Consider the following 19,545-nt stretch of genomic DNA (forward strand, 5'->3'; position numbering starts at 1 on the left):
GTTGGATCAAAGTATGTACGTAAAAGAAGGACAAGTGAGGAGGCTGGTTTGAATATCTCACTATGAAGCGTGTTTAAACACGTCAGTCTCACACGCACTTTACAGGCATGAGCCACTGCGCCTTCCAAGAAATGTTAAAGAATGGAAATGCCCTCTGCAAGTTACCCTGGGGTAAAGGGTTTACTACACAACTTAGTTGCAAGGTATTTCTTTTACTGAGGGTAGTGGGTTAGAAGTAATACATTTACATTACAACTTTTAAATGGTGTATGTAGACATTCAAATCCAGCTAGGTACAGACTATTTTAATTATAGCCAAGTAACATTTTTTAAATAATGTCAATAATATGTAATCTCCTGGTTCTCTCTTTTCAATACTCCTATGCCGACAATACCAGGGGAGCTCAGTGTGCACACCAGTAAGGCAACAACAGATAACAGTGAGTAGGAGGACCCTGTAGGGTCTTAGTTATGTAAGTATGTGGACATTCAAATAACCCTTGCTTAGATATTGGGTGAGAGGGATGTGGAACATAGAGGAAAACAAAGATGAATCGAGAAACAACTTGGTTCCCTGTCTTGGCTCTTGCTGAGAGCAAAACATTTAGGATCATTTCCTGGCCAGGTAGTTCTGAATGGCCTGGTTGAACACAGCCAGGAAGAAATTAGCATCATCCATGGTGATGCACATTGGAGGCTTGATCCGGAATGTCTGGAGACAGAGGGATGAATAACACAAAGAAATACTGAGAGAATAATAATAACATGCCTCTGGCAGGTGTCTCATTCCAAAATAATTCCAGTTATTTTGCAGACAAGATAAGACAGAACACATCAATTTTACACCCCTGTACTCTATTTGCCTATCCTGTGAAATAAAAATATATGTATTTATATTCCTATGAACTCAACGTTTACCTTTCGCAGTCATTTGGACTGAAATAAACTGTGAATTATGACCGTTCATAGGATTTACACAAGGTTTTTGTGATGGCATCAGCAGATGTTTACCTGGTCAGGAAACACTATTGTGCAATTTGTTAAAACAAGGGGAAGGTGATCCTTTTAAACATCTCCACCCATGTATATGAAAACATGTATTATTGTCACTCAAACAGTGTGGAAGGAATGTGATCCTACCTGTCCATACAGCCCACCCTTCCCTATGAGAACACCCATGTCTTTGGTGTCTTCAAAGATCTCATTCATGGCCTCTGCAGGCAGGGGGGCTCTGCTAGCCTGGAGAGGGAAAACAAAAGGCCAGGTAGCTGATGTCTTTCACTTGTATTATGTTGTCCAAGTAATCCATTTAGACCTACCATCTGCCAAAATGTCCTGGGATACGTAAGTAATTGAAAATATGTCCAGAGTGGGAACAAAACATGACATAACGTAGCACAGTGTTATGCATTTTGCACAATTGCCTCCTGTGTAATGTTTAACTGGTACTGGTCTGAACCATGCCCAGCGCATGAGGTAGAGTCACACAAGAGTTATTTATGGGGTCAACAAGACATTGAGCACTCCCTTATGTTCAACCCTTCTCTAATGGACCATCTACATTTTTCTCCACATTAACTTTTTCAGTCTTCACAATGTTTTTCCTCCCCCCTAGACAAAAGTTGTTAGCTTCAGGCCAACACATTGTGTGCATTGTACACACTCAACCTGTATGGTATGAAAATTCATGGTATCGGATTAAAGAATGACTCACGATTAAGACAAAATTAAGCTAAAAAAACAACAACTATAACCTCGTGACCTACCTTGTCTTTCACCATCTCTACGCCAATCTGTAGGCCCTTTCCACGAACATCACCAATGATCTCATAATTGTCCCTGAGCTTGGCCAGCTCTGTCAACAGATAAGTTCCCACCTCATCACTGATCTTCTGGGTGCCGTCCTCCTTGATTGTCTGAAAGTGAACATACAAATAACGGCCATCTTGACAATTGAACATGAACTGTTATATTGAAAATGACTGCAGTTAAAATCCGCTTTCTGCTGTAGGTAAATAGATCACACACATACAAAAAGTCAGTAGATGACAAATTGGTATGTGTACATATGGTTTCAAATGCCGAGCAACTTAATCTGGCATCGTAATACATCAGCAAGTAAAAATGTCTATGGCTCAAGCATGAGTGGTACAGTTTTCTATGGGGAAGAAGTTGAAGTTCATATTTCCAATGTATCGTGGCAACATTTTCCCAATTAGATATGACCACACACAGTACCTTTTTCACAATCATACAGCTAGAAAATGAAAGTGTTGTTCTTACATCCAGTACTGCAGAGCCAATGGCACAAGCCACAGGGTTTCCTCCAAAGGTGTTGAAGTGGACTCCCTTGGCAAAGGAAGCAGCAATCTCTGGAAAATAATCAAATGTATAAAACATAACTCAAATTGAAATATTTAAACCTGGAATTATTGTTTGAAAGCAATAGATGAATCAAGTTCTTATGATCAATTTGAAAGTGACTCCGATCCAGGATGTTGGAGATGAAAGATTGTACAAAGAAAAGACAGCAAAGAGGCTGTAACGCCTCGAGGAAGTCAAGGATGGAGGCAGTGCCAAGACAGGACATCATGACAAGAACATGGTTAATATAGCCTAACTATGAGGTGAGGCTGAACCAAGCTTCTTACCAATTGCAAACATGATTTCAGCTATTTGCTAAACAAATCAATAACCAATCACAAGGTTTATCATTCTTCACATCTCACACTTAGCATGTCCAACCAAGCAGTGTGGAAGTGATGACTTCAGTGTAACCAGGTTACTATGGCTGTGTAATAGACAAATAGCTAGGGAGCTAGGCAGATGCATAGAGATACATATAAAAATACATGAAGGGGACGTAACAACGGGACGTAACTATGGTATTATTACATAAATACAAAAATAAATTGCTGGTCTAACCTGGTGTTGTTACAACAGCTCCCATTGGGAATCCATTAGCAATGCCCTTTGCCATGGTCACCATGTCTGGCATCACATCATGACCTTCGAATCCCCAAAAGTGACTTCCTGTACGGCCAAATCCTGTCTGAACCTGAGATCCAGACCGAAATCACACACACAGTATGACGGTGAATGTTCAGAGAGTTTCTGATAGTTTAATTAATATATGAAACAACTACAGAATATAGAGTATTGTAAGTATAGGAAGTATTTTTTATGCAGTATGTTTGTGAAACATGTAAAGCACTGTGAGTATACAAGGAATGACACGTATGTAACCTCATCAGCTATGCAGATGCCGCCACGCTCCCTCACAAGCCGGTAGGTGTCCTTTAAGTAATCTTTAGGGTACTGAACAGCTCCTCCAACACCCTGTGAATACATTTCCAATTCACTCAAATACAAACAATTGTGACACTAACAGTATTAGCGAAACTCAAACACAATAAATATGTCTATAGTGAGCCACAGCCAGTAGATGAATCACAATGATTTATTATAGCTTGCAGACAGCCAAGAATTACCCAGGCTGATTTATCAAACTCACTCAGAAAATACTTCCTTGAAACATTTAGCAAGGTTGTTGGTGGCACTTTATCACATTTAAAGACATACCTGAATGGGTTCTCCAAAGAAAGCCGCAATTCGACTTGGAACACTTGTAGCAAACACTTCTTTGAGTTGACCAATGTATTTGTCATTTGCCTGACAATGACCTGCCGTCAACAAAGACGTAAACAACACATTTTATTTGGTTATGGATTATGGCTTTGTAATAGTTTCGGGTGATCATGAGCATGTCTTTCATAGTTCTGTATATGAGGTGATGAAAATGGTCTAAGCTAGTTCAGGTGGTGGGCTCCAAGAGGCACTATGTCAATCGGCAATATTACTGTCATATTGTGCACAATCATCCTCACCAAAGTTCCCAGTGCAGTCTATCTATGCTCTTTTGACATTGCTACCAAGTACGTTACAAATGTTCATATTTGTGTTGTTCTGTTGGCCACCCAAGCTTTCCACCCTTAGTTGTGTCTTTGCTTATCATTCAGGGGAATGATGTATAGCAAAACCTTCTGCCGCTGATATCTAATCTCAAACTGGGTTTCTCGGTCAGAGAGCTGTCGCAAAACAGAAGCATCCTGCCAAGATGATATGTCTGTACTAATGGTTTGTACACTCAATTCAATTATGCTAAACACTACCCAAGACCACTATCTGAAGCTCATTCTTCCAAAATTCTGCAAACATGGAAAAGATTCCATGAATCCAAGTTTGTTTCCTTGTAGTACACAGTTACTAGTTGATACATGAAAGTCATAAAGTAAATGGTTTGAGGTATTTTCTTAGAATTGGTAAATGTTTCATTAAAGGGAATGACTTTGAACTTTAGACTGTATTTTAAGTGCCATTCTTGGCATTGATGTTTTAAGGCCTGAGCACAACTGTCAGCTGTACTTCTTTTGTTACCTATCGACTCAAAGGTCACATTTACTGTAGACTTTAACAGATGGATTGGTTAAGTTATTTTATTCAGCCCACACTGAGAATAGAAAACTGTACTCCATAAATGGGCTCCTAAAAAAAAATACCACAAAGTCTGTCTTCCTTCCCTGTTTGCTACTTAGTGACAGCCCCATGAGTAAACAAATCAGCAAACCAGGACCAGCCAGGAGTGTTCAAGCATTCTCCTGGCTATGGTGCATTAACTGAAGTTTAATGTGGTGTATGAATTTCACAACTTAACCAGAAATATGATGTGGAAGCCTCTAAGGGAGGTCAAGCATTGGCCTGTTTGCACAGGAGTATATGTTTGTGAGCCTGTTGGTGTTAATACATGCAGTACTGGTGTGCATGTGTCATTAAGTGTAACATCATAAAGTGTGTGTACCTTTGGAGCAGTCACATTCTCTGCTAGTCTGTATTGGGGAATCTCTGCAGTGACTTCCTCCCCACGGCCCTCTAAACACATCAGGACACATGGTCTGTCAGGAGAAAGGAGCACCATAAACTTAAGGGAACTCACACGCAGTGATAAAAAGAAAAAACGGTATGCCAAGGTTTCCCAACATAGACTTGCATTGTGGCAGCCTATTCCAGAGGCAATGGGGTACTTGTATGCTGAGTTGGAGGTCAGACCCATTGTCTGAGGACTTCCGCCATGGTAGGAACCCCTAAGCAAGACACACACCGGTTAATCAACTAATCCCAGACTGTGAAGAGTAGGTCACATAGGCCCAGTTTCCCCAACATGGATTAAGCCTAGTCCTGAAGTAAAAGAAAAATGTAATGAAGATCTCCATTGAAAATGTTTTTAGTCTCCAGTATAGTAGCTTTAATATTAGCAGTACCTTAGCTAAGATCTAAAGCCATCCAACATAAAAGAGCAAGCATCATACTGTCCTAGTATCTTCCTATATATCATTTTATCACTGAGTAAGTTTAAATGCACACAAATATTCCACTTATTCCAACTATGACAATACAACGGGTCATGTAAACACAATTCTGTTTAGATATTCTGAATTAGGCCATATTCCAAATATAGTATTTTCCGATTAAGACGTGGGATATGTCGAGTTAGGCTGTATGCACTGTATAGTACTGCACATTTGGATATGTGTCTTAATTGAGGTTTTCACAGCAGTTTGCAACACACACTGCGTGATTACTGTCAGCTCTGTGTATTATACACAAACCAGTTAATCGGTGTATGCACAGCATGAAAACGGGAATATTTGTATAATATACATTTTAATTTGCCAAACAAACATATTAGTAGTTATATAGTCTTTTTCGGACTAGAGCAATAAAATATGAAAAAATATGATATTTTGTGCACTTTAACGTAGTCACTGTTTACATATATAAGCGTACAGTGGTAAGGGCTAGATCTTATTCCTGGACAGTGATCAGTGACCTCACCTCAGGGTTATAATGTCAAAGTTGCCAGTGTGGATTCTAGCCATGAGCATAGCCAGGTCATTGGCCTCGGAGCCACTGTTTGTCAGGTAGACAACCTGAGTAATTCAGAAAAGCATTATTAGGGAACTAATATTTATTCAGGCCCTGGTAAAGTAAGTTAAAATTGGGTTTACACATAATACATACACGGTTTGACTACTGTTGTACTCCTACCTTTAGTGGCTCTGGAAAATGGGCTGCTAGCTTCTCACAGTACTCATGGAGAGGAGAGTACACATAGATGTTAGTGGTGTGCCATAGTTTCCTGAGCTGCTGTTCTGCAGCCTCCCTCACCTTTCTGCACAGACACAATACTAGGAATTATATCCTACCAACAATCTGGTAGACTGTAACCACTGTGTCAGTGTCACAATGTGTCTTTTGCAAGGGGGAGTTGTTGTACAGTCACTACAAGCAGTTGAGCACCATGCTTAATGACTAAACACAGTTTTCTACAACTTTCTGAGATTTCGAAAGTGAGCCAGGCAGACTGGCTTCTCCAATTTAATAGGGATGAAAGATATAATTTATTAGGAAATATGTAATTGGAGCTTCGGAAATAAACGTATTTGTAAATAAATATAAACCAATGCTGAAATGCACTCAACATTTTGCTACAAAATAGAACAATGGCAAATTAGGTTTTGCATTGAACAGTGAGGGACCTTACGGATGGCAATGCCCCACGCTCACGGTAGCAACCCCTGCAAACAGGTCCAGGTAGCGTCTGCCGTCAACATCCCATAGCCACTGCATGTGTCCTTGGTGGATGAACACAGGTTTTTTGTAGTATGTCACCTTCATTATCATTGGGTGGCAGTTGAGCCTGCGGATCTCCATCATACGCTCCTTTGACAAGTCCTACAGGGTGGCAGTCACATGTTTTCATTCTATCCAAATACATTTGTTTGCTTAAAATTATATTACTGGTTGGGGTTATTTGCCAATTTCCCTTTATAAATGTAACACATTTTTTGGTGTAAGAAAATTCACATTCAGCGTACATGATTAAGTGGATTAAGCTGACACCCTCACCAAAAACTCTGTACAGACCTCCGGTTGTCATTTTACCTTATATTCATCTGGTTTGAAATTACATGGGGGCATCGGGGAAAGGTCTGGGGGCGGGTACTTAAGGGCTGACTTCTGACCCAATGCACCTGAAAGAGTTAAAGGAAGGGTTTTTATGTGGATGGAAACAGATGCATGTTCTTTACTTTTGTGGTACTATACGTTTTAACAGAAATACATTTCCCTGCCAAGACAATGTAGAACACAAGTATGCCTATGACAAGGATCTACATTTAGGGTAACACACTTAGGACTAACGCTGTATTAACTAATATTTAAAATAAATTCAAATTTGAGAATCAGTAGCTCCAAGTCTTGTCTGAACTTATTACTCTTTACTCATTACTCTATTATTCTGCTGGCCAAAGTCAAGTAAGCAGTGTCAGTGTACCATACAGGCATGTGAGTAATTTGTGAAATACTGATGTACGCTATTGTTAGTAGAAAGCATGGATTTATATACACCAGATTTACCTAAATTGGTTGGTAAATTGGAAAGAATGTCGACATTGATCAGTGTCAATGACAGGTCTTTCGCAGACGCAGAAGTAGGCTAGGTGTAGGCCTATCCAAAGATTCAATTGAATTGAAAAAATAATTAAAGATTGAATTGTTGAAGACGATGTCAATATGAACTCATATAAATAACTAAATGACTGCAATCTAATATACACTGGATAGGGTGCGTATATAGGGTGAAATAGAAATCCTATTTGTAGTCCACACAAAACCAGGCTGATGAAAATACTGCGTGCGCAGTGTGTGTGGCACTTTAAATTTTGAGAGGGGCCGCTTGAGATTCATGTAGAAAACGTTTCTATAGCTATGGACAACATAGACAGCTATGGAACATAGATATGTTTGACCAAACACATAGACATAGAAATGACATTTTACAAGCAAAATCTGGTAATTTGAACTTTACCAGAAGGAAACGCAGGTTAGGTTGATGTTTCGTAGACATATCACCTAGGAAACTTACCACTAGGCCGGTGGAATTTGGCCATGCCAACGAAAGCATTGCAGGGGTATCCTATTAGACCCGAATTCTGGCCATTTAATCGAGAATAAAACTTGTACATGCTGGCAGTTGCGGCACTTAGAATGTTGTGTCACCTGGTTGCCCTGATTGTTTCCGACTGAGATTTTTTTTTGTTATTCACACATTTAACTGAAGGGAGGAGAGCAGTTCCGACCAATCAGGGTCTTGGCTACTAGACCAACCATTCCACGGTGAAATCGTTCTTTATCTGTTGGTACGATCCCCCACTTCCTCCAAGCAAAGCAAAGTGTCTTCTTTCCACCCTTATTTAACCAGGTAGGACAGTAAAAGTTAAGCAATTTGACAGCTTGTTTAGAGGAAAGGTATCTTGATGGCCTGAGGAGACAGGTGGGAGATAAAGTGCAATACAAGTTAGCCTACAAGCACAAAGCTAAAAAATAGGTCTGATAAGTCTATTGCAAAATGTAAGACAGACAGTGCATATCATCACAGGAGACAGAACACCTAGGCATTTTAAAGCGTATGCAAAGTAGGCCATTCCATGCGACGGCATAGCCTTCTACAGAGCAACTGCCGTCAGAGAGACGTCCTGACAAAACGAAAATTATATGGTGGCAGGGTAATACCAAGGCACTAACACTCCCTATCCCCACTTTAATTAAAATGTACAATAATACCAATACATAATCCCCATCACCTTTTCTGACACTACGAACACATTTCTTGGTTTGAAATCCATACACTCAACGTAGAGAGCCAACATTCAAAAGCGTTTCAGGGATTCAGAAGCTCCCAAGTAGCCTTTCTTCCTTCCAGAAAATAAGAAGAAGTAAACCAGCGTTATAGCCCACTATTTAAATTTAGATAATTGCATGCATTTATTAAACTAACAGAATGTAGTTGTGAAATAGTCTCTACTGCTGTTTGAATATGGGAGATTTCAGTTTTGACAAATTGACAGCAGAAAATGACTAATATCTGAACATTCACAGTTCACACATTCATTACATGTATTATTCATTCTATTACCAACTGCCATTTGCCACTATAATGCTTCTGGAATAGACTGTAATGAAGAGTTAAATGATTAACAAATTAGGTCCTCTTTTCACATTTGACAGTTCCACATGACTTCATTCTGCCTCTAGGGAAACTAGCTAATACTGGTTCATGCAATTGTTCAGAATGTATGCTTTCTGTTTGCGGTATCTCAAGGAGGGGGACTTAACTTGCTGGTCTGCAAACAAGGTAAACAAGTGCCCAGTCTAACCTTGTGTTGTTCTGTGTACCTGACAATAAAAGACTTGAACTTGTACTTGAACAATAAACTAGATTGAAGTGCTTTGTTTGATAACATCTTTAATAAACAACAGTCATCCATGGGACAAATCAATAGAATAACATATGTATGCACATAAACCATAAAATCCTCACTCTGTATGAAAAATATCCCACTCTCTAAATCATTTCCTTCTGTATTCTTTTAAAAAAAATATTTTTGTCTCTTATTTACAAAACACCCAAAATAGATTTATCTGATAGAAACTGAAATCGGCAGCTCAATAATGTAAATGAAACAGACATCTACTACATAGAAAAGTCAACATAAAATATATTTCATTAGTGGTGTCCCCATTTGGTTGTATACTTTACACACCCGTATATTGCCTATGCAGAGAAAATATACATACATACACTGCAGGTTAGTTAGGGAAACAACCTGTCTGGGTTCATGAAACAAAGTTGCACAGCAAAGGAAGCAATAAGGTAGCACTCAGTCATGATCAGATATCAATTACAACTCATAATCCTGTACACATACACTAAGATTCCAAACTCATACACTTTTATTTAAGATAATGTACAAGTTGCATGATGTTAAATTAAATCAGTGTCACTAGTCTCTTGAAAGAAAGCAAATACACAATTGCCTTGCTGACAAAATAATGTCTTTGTTTGGTTTCCTTGCCATTCCTATCTAGGTCTTGTTTCCATTAGTGAATAAGTTGGTTAAAAGGTGGGCAGCATAGTAGCAGTGTCAACATAACCATTGGGGGCCAGGAAAATGCCCAACTCCTGGGCTGGAGTGACAGTTGTGTGAATTTCCATCTTCTCTTGTGGCTGGTGGGTGGAATCAGCATGCCATCCCTCTTCTGGCCATTCCCTTTCCTGGTCGTCACACGTACACTGATCATCCACCATCTCCCTCTGGAGCAACAGTACACTGTCACTGACAACGCCCTTCACCTTGCTGTAGTCTTCCCTTGCAGTGGCAAACTGAACCTGCAAGGGCTCCTGGCTGTGCCTGGAAAGGGGCTGCAGGACCAGCATGTTTTCCCGATTGACCCTCTGGACTTCCACATACTCCAGCGACTTGGAGGGGGGCAGCTGCAGCCCCGCGGCAGGCCTCTTGCTCTCCATGCTGGAGATGTTAAACTCGCTTTGGGCCTCCAGGCGCCAGGGCGGTAGGGATGGAGGAGGGTTTTTGCCTAGAAGGATCCCTCCGAGCTCTGAATGCAGGGGATTGGCTGAGGTGGAGGAGAAGAGGCTGTCTGAGAGGTAGAGCTGCCTGGTGGTCTCTGTTAAGCCATGTTCTGAGGGCCCCGGGCTGCATTGGAGGTTGGGGGAGAAAACAGAGGGCCAGGTATTCACTCTTTCATCAGAAGAGTCTGGGCTATGGATCTCCACAGCCTGGCTATCCACTTCCTCCAGATTCTCCCAAACTGGCTGGCGCTGTGTCTGGCTCTTCCCCTCTTTGCTGCCCGAGTCCTTCTCTTCCTCCCTGGCCGTGCCCTCACCACACTTCTCCATCAGTAGAGTGTGGCTGTCGCAGCTGCCTCTCCCCGAGTCACTGTCAGATGAGGAGATCTTGGACTTGAGGAAGCTGTCTTGGGGGTCCTTCCCTTCCTGCATAATTAGTTCCTGCTCCTCGCTGACATACACCTCCAGGTACTCCACTAGCAGGTCCTCGTAGTCTGAAGAAGTCGGGGGAAAGCCCTGAATGACTAGAGCGTTGAACACCTCCTCTGATTTCCCATTCTGCCAAGCAAAAAGGATGAGTGAATAAGATCAGGTGGAAAATAAATACTATATACCGACTGTATTTAGGATTCAATCCCTATTGTAATTGTTGGTATTATTAGGGGCCAAGCAGCAGCGAAGCTACTGAGGCACCTATTGTTTTTGTTAGTTTTTTTATTATTAGGGGCCAAGCAGCAGCGAAGCTTAGGGTGACAAAACTGGATTTTTTCATTTAACTCTTCACATTACAACATAAACTGAATAGGCAGGATTAAAGGGTTTATTTCTGAAACATTGTCAATTATGGATTGATAAAATACAATTATAACAGATTACTTTTAAAATATATATTTTTGGAATATATTAGGTGTTCTCTGAGGGCCTAGAGGGCCCTGACGGTTCCCCACTGGTCAGAGGTATTAATTTTTTAAATGATGACAGAAATTACAGTTTCAAGTCTTCTGGGTAATCCCAGTGTAACTATCTATTATGTCAATTTTACAACATTTTGCCATTTTGAAGGAGGAATCCGCCATTGCTGCTTGCAGCCATATTTATGGTTTATAATTCTGATGCAACCAAGTACTTATATTAGATTTAAGACTCGTCCTGTTACCTTCAGAAGCTGGTTGTCAAATCCTTTAATTTTTGGTCCTGGGACAGGTGGTAGAAACAAATGCTTCACACTGAATAGAAGTGAAAGGTGGTCTTAGTGAAAACAGTAATTTGGTGTTTTGTTAGAATGTATATTTATTAATCTTGGAGAACAAATATCCAATCCCCCTTCCTACCTCGGTCTCTTCAGACTCAGTATGCATGTGAGGATGATGAAGAGGAAGGCTGAAAACGTGCCAGTCAGGATCCACATGGAATGTTCCCGAGGGATATCTGAACGACACAAGCCAATTGCACAAGCGTTTATTTACAGAATCCATATGTGCTCACAGGTTCAAATAGTTAATCTCAGTCAAATAATATTCATAACTGTAAGGAATTTTTTATTGAATTTAATTGATTGTGGGAAGGCAAACATTTGTAGCATTAGTTTTAATTATTTCACATATGTAGCTTGTCTGTATGCACCCTACATACTGTGATCATTATTCTGCAAGTGTTGATTGACTTACAGTTTGGGATTCTGACGTAGGTAGCAGTGCTCCATTCACTCCAGAAGCCATGGTCTGGCTTACAGCGCACCTCGATCATATATACTCCTCCTGACCGCAGGCTGAAGATGTTAAAAATCTTCTGCTGACCTGCATAGTGCTCCTAGAGGAATAAGAATCACAAACACAAACATTAACATTGCATTCCAAACACAATCACATTTACAATGGTACATGGGTCATTTGGCAAATGTTGCAGCAGGCAAAAAGTGTTGTTTAATGTGACCTGCACCTAAGCCTGCATTTAAGCCCAAATAAATGACTTAAAAAGACTAACATGCGTACGTTGCCACATGTCACCTAATGCACCATTACACCTCTGAGCCACTGTTGAGGTGATGAACTATCAAGAATATCCTTCTAATCACTTCTTACTTCCTTGGCAGGGTTGATGTAACCACATCTTAATCCTGCACCTATTGCATAAAACCATTGTTCGAATTGTGTCAGAGGTCTTGAGCAGTCCCCAAGGTGGATGGCAGGTGGGAAAATGTCTCATATGGGGGATGTGGAACCACCAAGCCCCCCTCAATATAATAACCGCATACAACTTCCAAACTAGTGTAGTATTTAGGTTAGGTTGAGTAGTATGTGGTCCTTTAAAGTAGATTATTCTAGTGAACAACAACTAAACGATAGGCAGCAAAACTAGATTTGTTAAGCCACGGACCTCCCACTCCTCATCGCCCTTCAGTTTGACTCTGAGCTCATAGATGAGGGTGATCCAGCCTGAGCGGGTGTCGGCCTTGTGGGGGGGGTTCCAAGACACCCTGAGGAAGGGCACCTCTTTGTCCTCCAGCACCACCACTGTCACATTCTCTGGTGTGTGTGGCTGGACTGAAGACAGAAATGAGGATCATGTCATGAACTTTCACTCGTGGACTTTCACACATATTTTACACCTCCCAAACAGGTTTATGACAGTGAAGTTGAGTTAAAAAGTTAAAGTGAGAAAGTAACTGTCAGTGGACTCACAAAAGAGAGGGCATGTTAAAGGAAGGATAGGCAGTATAGTTGAGAAGCAATTTTGTCATATTTGCTGAAATAAACTTTACGTCCTGATAGCAACCAATAAATCTAAAGGTTTGACAGTGAAATTAAATCAATCCGATATCTGTGGGCGTCACAGAACTGTAATAAACACAACCAATCATTAAGGTCGGACCAGCAACTCATTATTTGACGGCGCACAGACCAAATACAAGGATTGGACGGGCTACTTGTCTGTCTGCCTCCCGGCAGTAGTCAGGCAGTTCATGCGTTCAGACGTTCATGTGTTATGGAGGAGTGGCTTTGAAATGAGGGGACGAATATTTTGGGTTGAATCCTTTCAAACTCAAGCTAAAATTGCTAAGTTCGCAAAACTTGCCTATCCTGCTTTTAATGTCAAAGTTTTGAAGGACAGAATGATACAGAAGGAGTTTTGAAACTGCTGACGCTGCTCTGATAGTCAGACAGGTGGTAAATGAGTCCAAGGTCTTTAGTCTGTGGAATGTTTCACCATTAACACAAATCTGACCTTATAATCGATTTGTTCCACACTAGGCTTACAAATGTCACCCAGTACCAGAACATATCTCCTGCATTGGTGAAATAATGTATTGTGAAGTACGAAAATATGGAAGACGTGCTCACCAATGTAAATCACGTCCACATCAACAGGGTCAGAATAGTTGCTACCCAGCGCGTTGGTTGCCGCCACAGTGATGTTGTAGTTAACCCAAATGGACGTGTCGTTCTTGTTGAAGAAGCAGGAGTTCTTCCCAGCTGTCTGGTAGTCTGTACACTCATACACCGCGTCAGAACTAAGGGGGAGGGTGCACATATGAGCGAATTCTTATGTTAGAGATCCTTTAACCTTGTGTACAGTGAAGTGCCTTGTTATACCACAACCCTTGGTCTTTCAAATCAATGACATAGACACCCTGCTATTTGCAGTGTTATGCTAGTGTTTCTATTTCCAAAACAACAGGGATCTGTTGTCATGACCTGTGTCTACATAAACAATTCACACAATTCCCAAGTGTGTGTGCATATGTGGGTGATCATTTTTATAACAGTGTCGTGCATCTTCATAAGTGCACAGTCCCGCAAGGGCTCACTCGGTTCAAAGCCAAGTGTTACCAAAACACTGCATGAATAATAATGGTCACAAAATAATATTTTAATCTGTATATGTCATTGTCTGGCATGTTTGTGGTGGCACATTTGCACAATGATTTGTTCATATGAAAACAATAAGTGTATGGACAGTGATAATAATGACTGACAGAAAGAAAGAAGGAATGAGCAAATGATCAAACACACAAACAAATCAATAAATGAAAGAATGAAGGACATACTTTTCCCTGCTGTAGAGGAGGGCATAGCTTGTAGGCAGTCCCCCGTCTGAGCCTGGCTCCCACCAACAGGTGAAGGTTTCTTTATCCGGAGACCTGCAGCTCGTCAGCTTGGGCTTCCCTGGTAAAGTGTGGCCTGATAGGACAGAGATACCTTTTTCAATATCTACGGTGGCCTGTTAGCGTGAAGGGTCAGACTGTGTTGGTCAGGATGTGCAGTAGGTACTGGATGTGTGATCACACTCAAGAACCATTATCACAGTAGCAGAGTTAAAGGATGAGATCCATAAACACCATGCTACTACACTGGAATGACATCCATTTGATGTTTTGACAGATTTAGTAAGGGGTGTATCTACAAGGCAGTCAACACTATATGACATTTAGGCCACCCCAAACTAATCTTGTCAGAACCTGCTTGGTCAGAGACTTACATGCTCCTTGTTTGAATAATGCCAGAAGTGACAGAATCGCCACGACTCCATTGTCCCTCCTCATCATGCAGCAACACAGGATCCGGTGTCAGGTGCGTTTCTGGAAAGAAAAACAGAACACAAGTGAACCATTAACCAATGCAGTGCCTTAGATCATCAGACACCACCATCACGTCCAATGCGGGCTTGTGTCCGCTGAAAATTGGGCTGCTAAAATAAAAGTAAAGTTTAGGTTTTACTCTTTGTTACTTGACTGGACTCATGGACTGTGCTGTGCTTCCAATTTATAGATTAAAGAATGTTTTGACTTACTTAATGCATGGTCAACCACAGAGAAGTGACAAAGGTCTTAACCTACCTATAGTCACAAAGGATAAGTAAAAAATTGTTTGCCAACATAATTTCAGGCCAATCCAGAATAGTCAATCCATCTATCTCCATGCTTCCTGCCAACTAATACCCAATTTATCTACCAGACCAAACAACTTAAGTATAAAAGTGATTAAGCTCTCTATGCTACTCTCAATGAGCCTTGTCTTAGCGCATACGTACTTCAATAATACAAAATTACAGCATAGAAAAAGACCTTAAAGTCTTAAAAACTGATCTAAAATCATCGTCATTGTTTACCTGTGTGTGCTATAATGCTTTTCGATTTACACAAAATGCTTTCCTGCCAGATGGTTCAAACAAGAATATCCGATTGCATAAGGGCTTATGTCACCGAAACGAATGCCAAAACACAGGGATAGTGCTGCTGCAGCGGGCTCATGCTGGTAGAGCAGCAGCGAAGCCCAGCGCCCCTATTCACATGGATGACAGTCTTCTTTTTTTCCTGTACAGATGTTACAGATGTTAGGGTTATTACTCTCCACAACCTCTGACTCTGATGGGGAAGGGCTGGGAGATTTATAGACTGTGGAAGTCAACAAGGAAATGAACAGGGAGTATCAGTGGCAACTGAGCCTAAACATTCTCTAGTTTTCACTCATCCCAGTGTACAAAGGCTCAGCTAGCTCGGAAAACTGGGTGATTGGGTAAGGCATGTCTGACTGGCCAGGTCAGGGTTGCAAAATCATTCCCCTCAACCCTCCCCTCAAAGTCTGTCAGTATCCAGTAACAGTTGTTTCAGACCAGATGACAGAGAACCCAGAAACATTTTCAGCTTTTCCATTATGAAATTCATTCTGACCGGGCAATCTGGTTAAATTAAAGGTTAGATGTTACTGATTCCAGTTGAGGATACTGTGTCGACTTAATGAACTTGTTGGCCCAGCAATAGAACAGCTTACCTCTGCCGTAAGAACTTGGTCCATTAATAGAGTGATTAGCTACAATGCAGTTAGCTGTGTACACAAGGAAATCAGATAAAGATCAAAGAAATTACTGAGGGTTGGACCACAGGAAAGGGAAAACAGTCACAGTGGACTATAGTTGACAATAAGCATTGGACCCTTCTACCATGGTTAACCACATAATTTAGCCCATAGGCTTCAGGCACTAGTAGGGCCTCCCCTACTTTTTCAATAGCTTTCATTCTGTGTTGATACAGGTATTATGTACTTTACTCCATGGGGGCTTGATTTCAAAAAACGTCACCATGATCTGATAATTGGCATTATAGCTGAGGCAACGGTTGGCCTTCGGCTGCATTTAGCCCTCTTATATAACCCAGAGGCAGTAAGCTGCTCAACAGAGAAAGTGTGGACTACACTGGGGAGGCAGTCAATGTGAACTGATATGGTCTTGTAGTGATCCAGGCCTAGTAGCTAGGCTAGTCTGCCTCCTCTGTCACTCAGTCGTCCCACAGCTATACAAATCATGGCAGAAACCACAACACGGAAAGTGGACAGTAAAAAAACGATAGTTAAGAGTGGAGATAGTGGTGAATATGTATTTTCTGCCTATAATGTGAGTCGCCGTAGGACAACTACAGGAGTGAACTGACACTTCACCCTTACACCTACTGAAATCGAACACAGGGGCTGCTGTGAGGAATAATCAATAATTTATCCTCTTACAACCATATAAACCACAGTCTGTCACCCATAGGTGCCATCTGACACTCAACATTCACACCTCCTGAAATTGAACACAGGAACCCAAGTAAGACAATCTTTTCCAGGACTGCCTGTGCTATGTTCACATCTCGCTCATGGTGAATAATCAGGGCCCTCTCGGGAAAAAAGTGGCTCAGGTGGATTCTGGTAGCAACATCACCACTGTTAATAAGCTCCCAGAGCCTTTGTTGATGCAATATATGGTGTCTGCCATTTGTAAAACAACCAAAAACCACGTAACTTTGAACCGCTAATTGGAACACGTTATAAAATCGCTACAAATAAGGTGTGTATGATGAATGGTGAAGGAAAAGGGGAGTGACTCACGCATGAACACACATGAGGCTCCGTCCTACTTAATAGGGAAAAGGTGAGTTGATAATTATTGTTCAACCTCTGAACGAAGGTAAACAGGCTGCTGTTCTTTCCCAAGGTTAAGATACAAACCACACTGTACACAGCTGAGCTTGTTCTCTGTTCTGCAGACTTTAGATAACATCTAATCTGAAGACTATAACTTTAGAAATGCATGTCAGAATGAACTGAATCACTGTATACATTCATCATTTCATTTCCAGTCAGTTAAAAAATTCCATCTATTCTGTGACTTCCCTTTGCCCTAGATTCAGTAGGCACTTATGGCTGAACAATCTAACAATTACTGTGAAAAAAGTTGCAATGGACTCAATAAATTCTTGCTCTGTATTTGTATTTCTAACCTTGAAAACAGAAACAGCAATGATTAGTTATCTCCCCTTTCAAGCATAATGTCATATCAGCCTACTTCCAAGTAAAACACAAACTGGTTGGACCATCATGCTTAACTCTTGAGCATAATTGTGTTGTGAGCTCACTATACACTTACCGGTTGAATGATGCCTTGGGCTGTGTGAGAAAGGTGGAGAATGCATATGGGCGTAATTCCAAGAACCACAACAATTCCAAGAAGCACCTTCCACTGCACAAACTTTCCTAACTTCATTGTAGAATTACTTAAGTCCAGGAGTGTCTAAATTAAGTCAAACATATTGTCTTGAGTGAGTAGATTAAATCTCCTGTGACCATGTCAAAATGAACTAATAGTCAGTAGTTCAGTGCTGTCGGGTGTATTTGTTACATTTATTGTAACGTCAAGCTCTCTAGCAGACGTACATTATGAGTCTTCAGTGGCACTTTGTTCTTACAATCAGTGCTACAACTGTTTCAAAAAGAAAGAAATCGCGACCAGGAAAACATTCCCACACTATATACATCTTGAGTAAGTACATCATTTTTTATGCAAGAACAATGTTTCTTGAACTGTAGGTCACTGGTTTTTTGTTCTTATCTGAGGCTGTGTAGACAAAACATCTGAATAGCCTGTGTGCTCCCTGTCTAAAGGCTGTACTTGTGATATAAATGGAAAGGCCTAAATACTACATTTTGCCACTAAAGACACTTCCCACCACATATCTACCCTACCACAACACTTAATCACAGAGACACCCCCACCAGATTTAGAGGTGGTTGCTCCTCAACGATTCAAGGAAAATTGTAACAACTTATTTCGCGCTGTAAAACAGTAGGCCTGTTTACTTTGGAACAGCAGTGCAAGTTAACATGGTAATCCTGTGAGAGTTTTAGACCGTTAGGTGCTATAACTGACAGGTGTCACCTTCTCACCCCACACCACTGAAAGTGATTACCCAAATACAAGGTCTTATCAATGGATACGTCTCATTAGACTAATAGCCATTTTTTTTCTACCCAGTGTAATTTGTCCAGTAAAGGGGATTTGTCTACGGCAAATGAATGGTATGATAATCCATAATGAACCTGTAACGTCGACACCTGTGTGGGAAACGTATCGTGCTGTTTGCTTGTGGTGGATTAACAAACAACAACAAAGGCCCTAAGTAAGTAACAATAAGTCCCAATCAACATATAAAGCGTAGTCTAAAACATTGCAACAAACAGTCAAAAACAACAACTAACAAGCGGAAAAAAATACAAATTCTCTTCAGACACCTGGACACACAAATACAGTCGAGTGATGAGCAGCACGCACGTAACCTACCTCAATTGCATTCGAAGTCACGCTAATTCCTTAAACCACAAAGTATAAAGGAATATAAAAATGTTGCACCGTGATCTGTAGTATAACAAGATCATTTGCTGAAAGCGAAGAAAGGACCGGCAGAGATGTCTATCTTAGGAATGACTGATGAGTGACTGAGTGCAGAGACTTTCTGCTAAACCGGTCCTGAGGACGAGGGCGTGTTTAGTTAGTACTGTCAGAACCTTCCTTTAAAAACTCCGCCCAGCAGAAGACAGGAAATGTGTGCTGTGGTTGCAATACTGACAATTACAAAAGATAAAATGCAAATTCTATAAACAAAAGAAAACAAATCTTAATAGCCATATGGCTATATATGATGATGCATACGTATGTGTGTGACAGAGAGAGAGAGAGAGAGAGAGAGAGAGAGAGAGAGAGCGAGAGAGAGAGAGAGAGAGAGAGAGGGAAAGAGAGAGAGAGGG

At 40.9% G+C, this 19,545-nt stretch overlaps 2 protein-coding genes across 2 annotated transcripts; both read right to left on the reverse strand.

The window, feature by feature from the left end:
• Positions 1 to 41: 41 nt before the first annotated feature.
• On the reverse strand, positions 42 to 8,144 carry agxt2 (alanine--glyoxylate aminotransferase 2). The gene is made up of 14 exons (XM_047045649.1): positions 7,985 to 8,144; positions 7,003 to 7,091; positions 6,602 to 6,792; positions 6,106 to 6,229; positions 5,893 to 5,987; positions 5,048 to 5,141; positions 4,859 to 4,952; positions 3,583 to 3,683; positions 3,247 to 3,339; positions 2,926 to 3,058; positions 2,284 to 2,372; positions 1,767 to 1,916; positions 1,141 to 1,239; positions 42 to 712 (listed from the first exon to the last, which is right to left on the reverse strand). The coding sequence occupies exons 1-14, from the start codon at positions 8,082 to 8,084 to the stop codon at positions 611 to 613; spliced, it is 1,554 nt and encodes a 517-aa protein (XP_046901605.1). The 5' UTR covers positions 8,085 to 8,144; the 3' UTR covers positions 42 to 610.
• A 1,203-nt stretch (positions 8,145 to 9,347) lies between these two features.
• prlra (prolactin receptor a) lies at positions 9,348 to 19,265 on the reverse strand. Its single transcript, XM_047044881.1, has 9 exons — positions 19,082 to 19,265; positions 14,966 to 15,065; positions 14,535 to 14,667; positions 13,828 to 13,997; positions 12,863 to 13,029; positions 12,154 to 12,295; positions 11,818 to 11,914; positions 11,643 to 11,712; positions 9,348 to 11,044 (listed from the first exon to the last, which is right to left on the reverse strand). The coding sequence occupies exons 2-9, from the start codon at positions 15,030 to 15,032 to the stop codon at positions 10,016 to 10,018; spliced, it is 1,875 nt and encodes a 624-aa protein (XP_046900837.1). The 5' UTR covers positions 15,033 to 15,065; positions 19,082 to 19,265; the 3' UTR covers positions 9,348 to 10,015.
• Between the last annotated feature and the right edge of the window lie 280 nt (positions 19,266 to 19,545).

This window comes from Hypomesus transpacificus, chromosome 22, assembly GCF_021917145.1.
Source record: "Hypomesus transpacificus isolate Combined female chromosome 22, fHypTra1, whole genome shotgun sequence".
NCBI classification, from domain to species: domain Eukaryota; kingdom Metazoa; phylum Chordata; class Actinopteri; order Osmeriformes; family Osmeridae; genus Hypomesus; species Hypomesus transpacificus.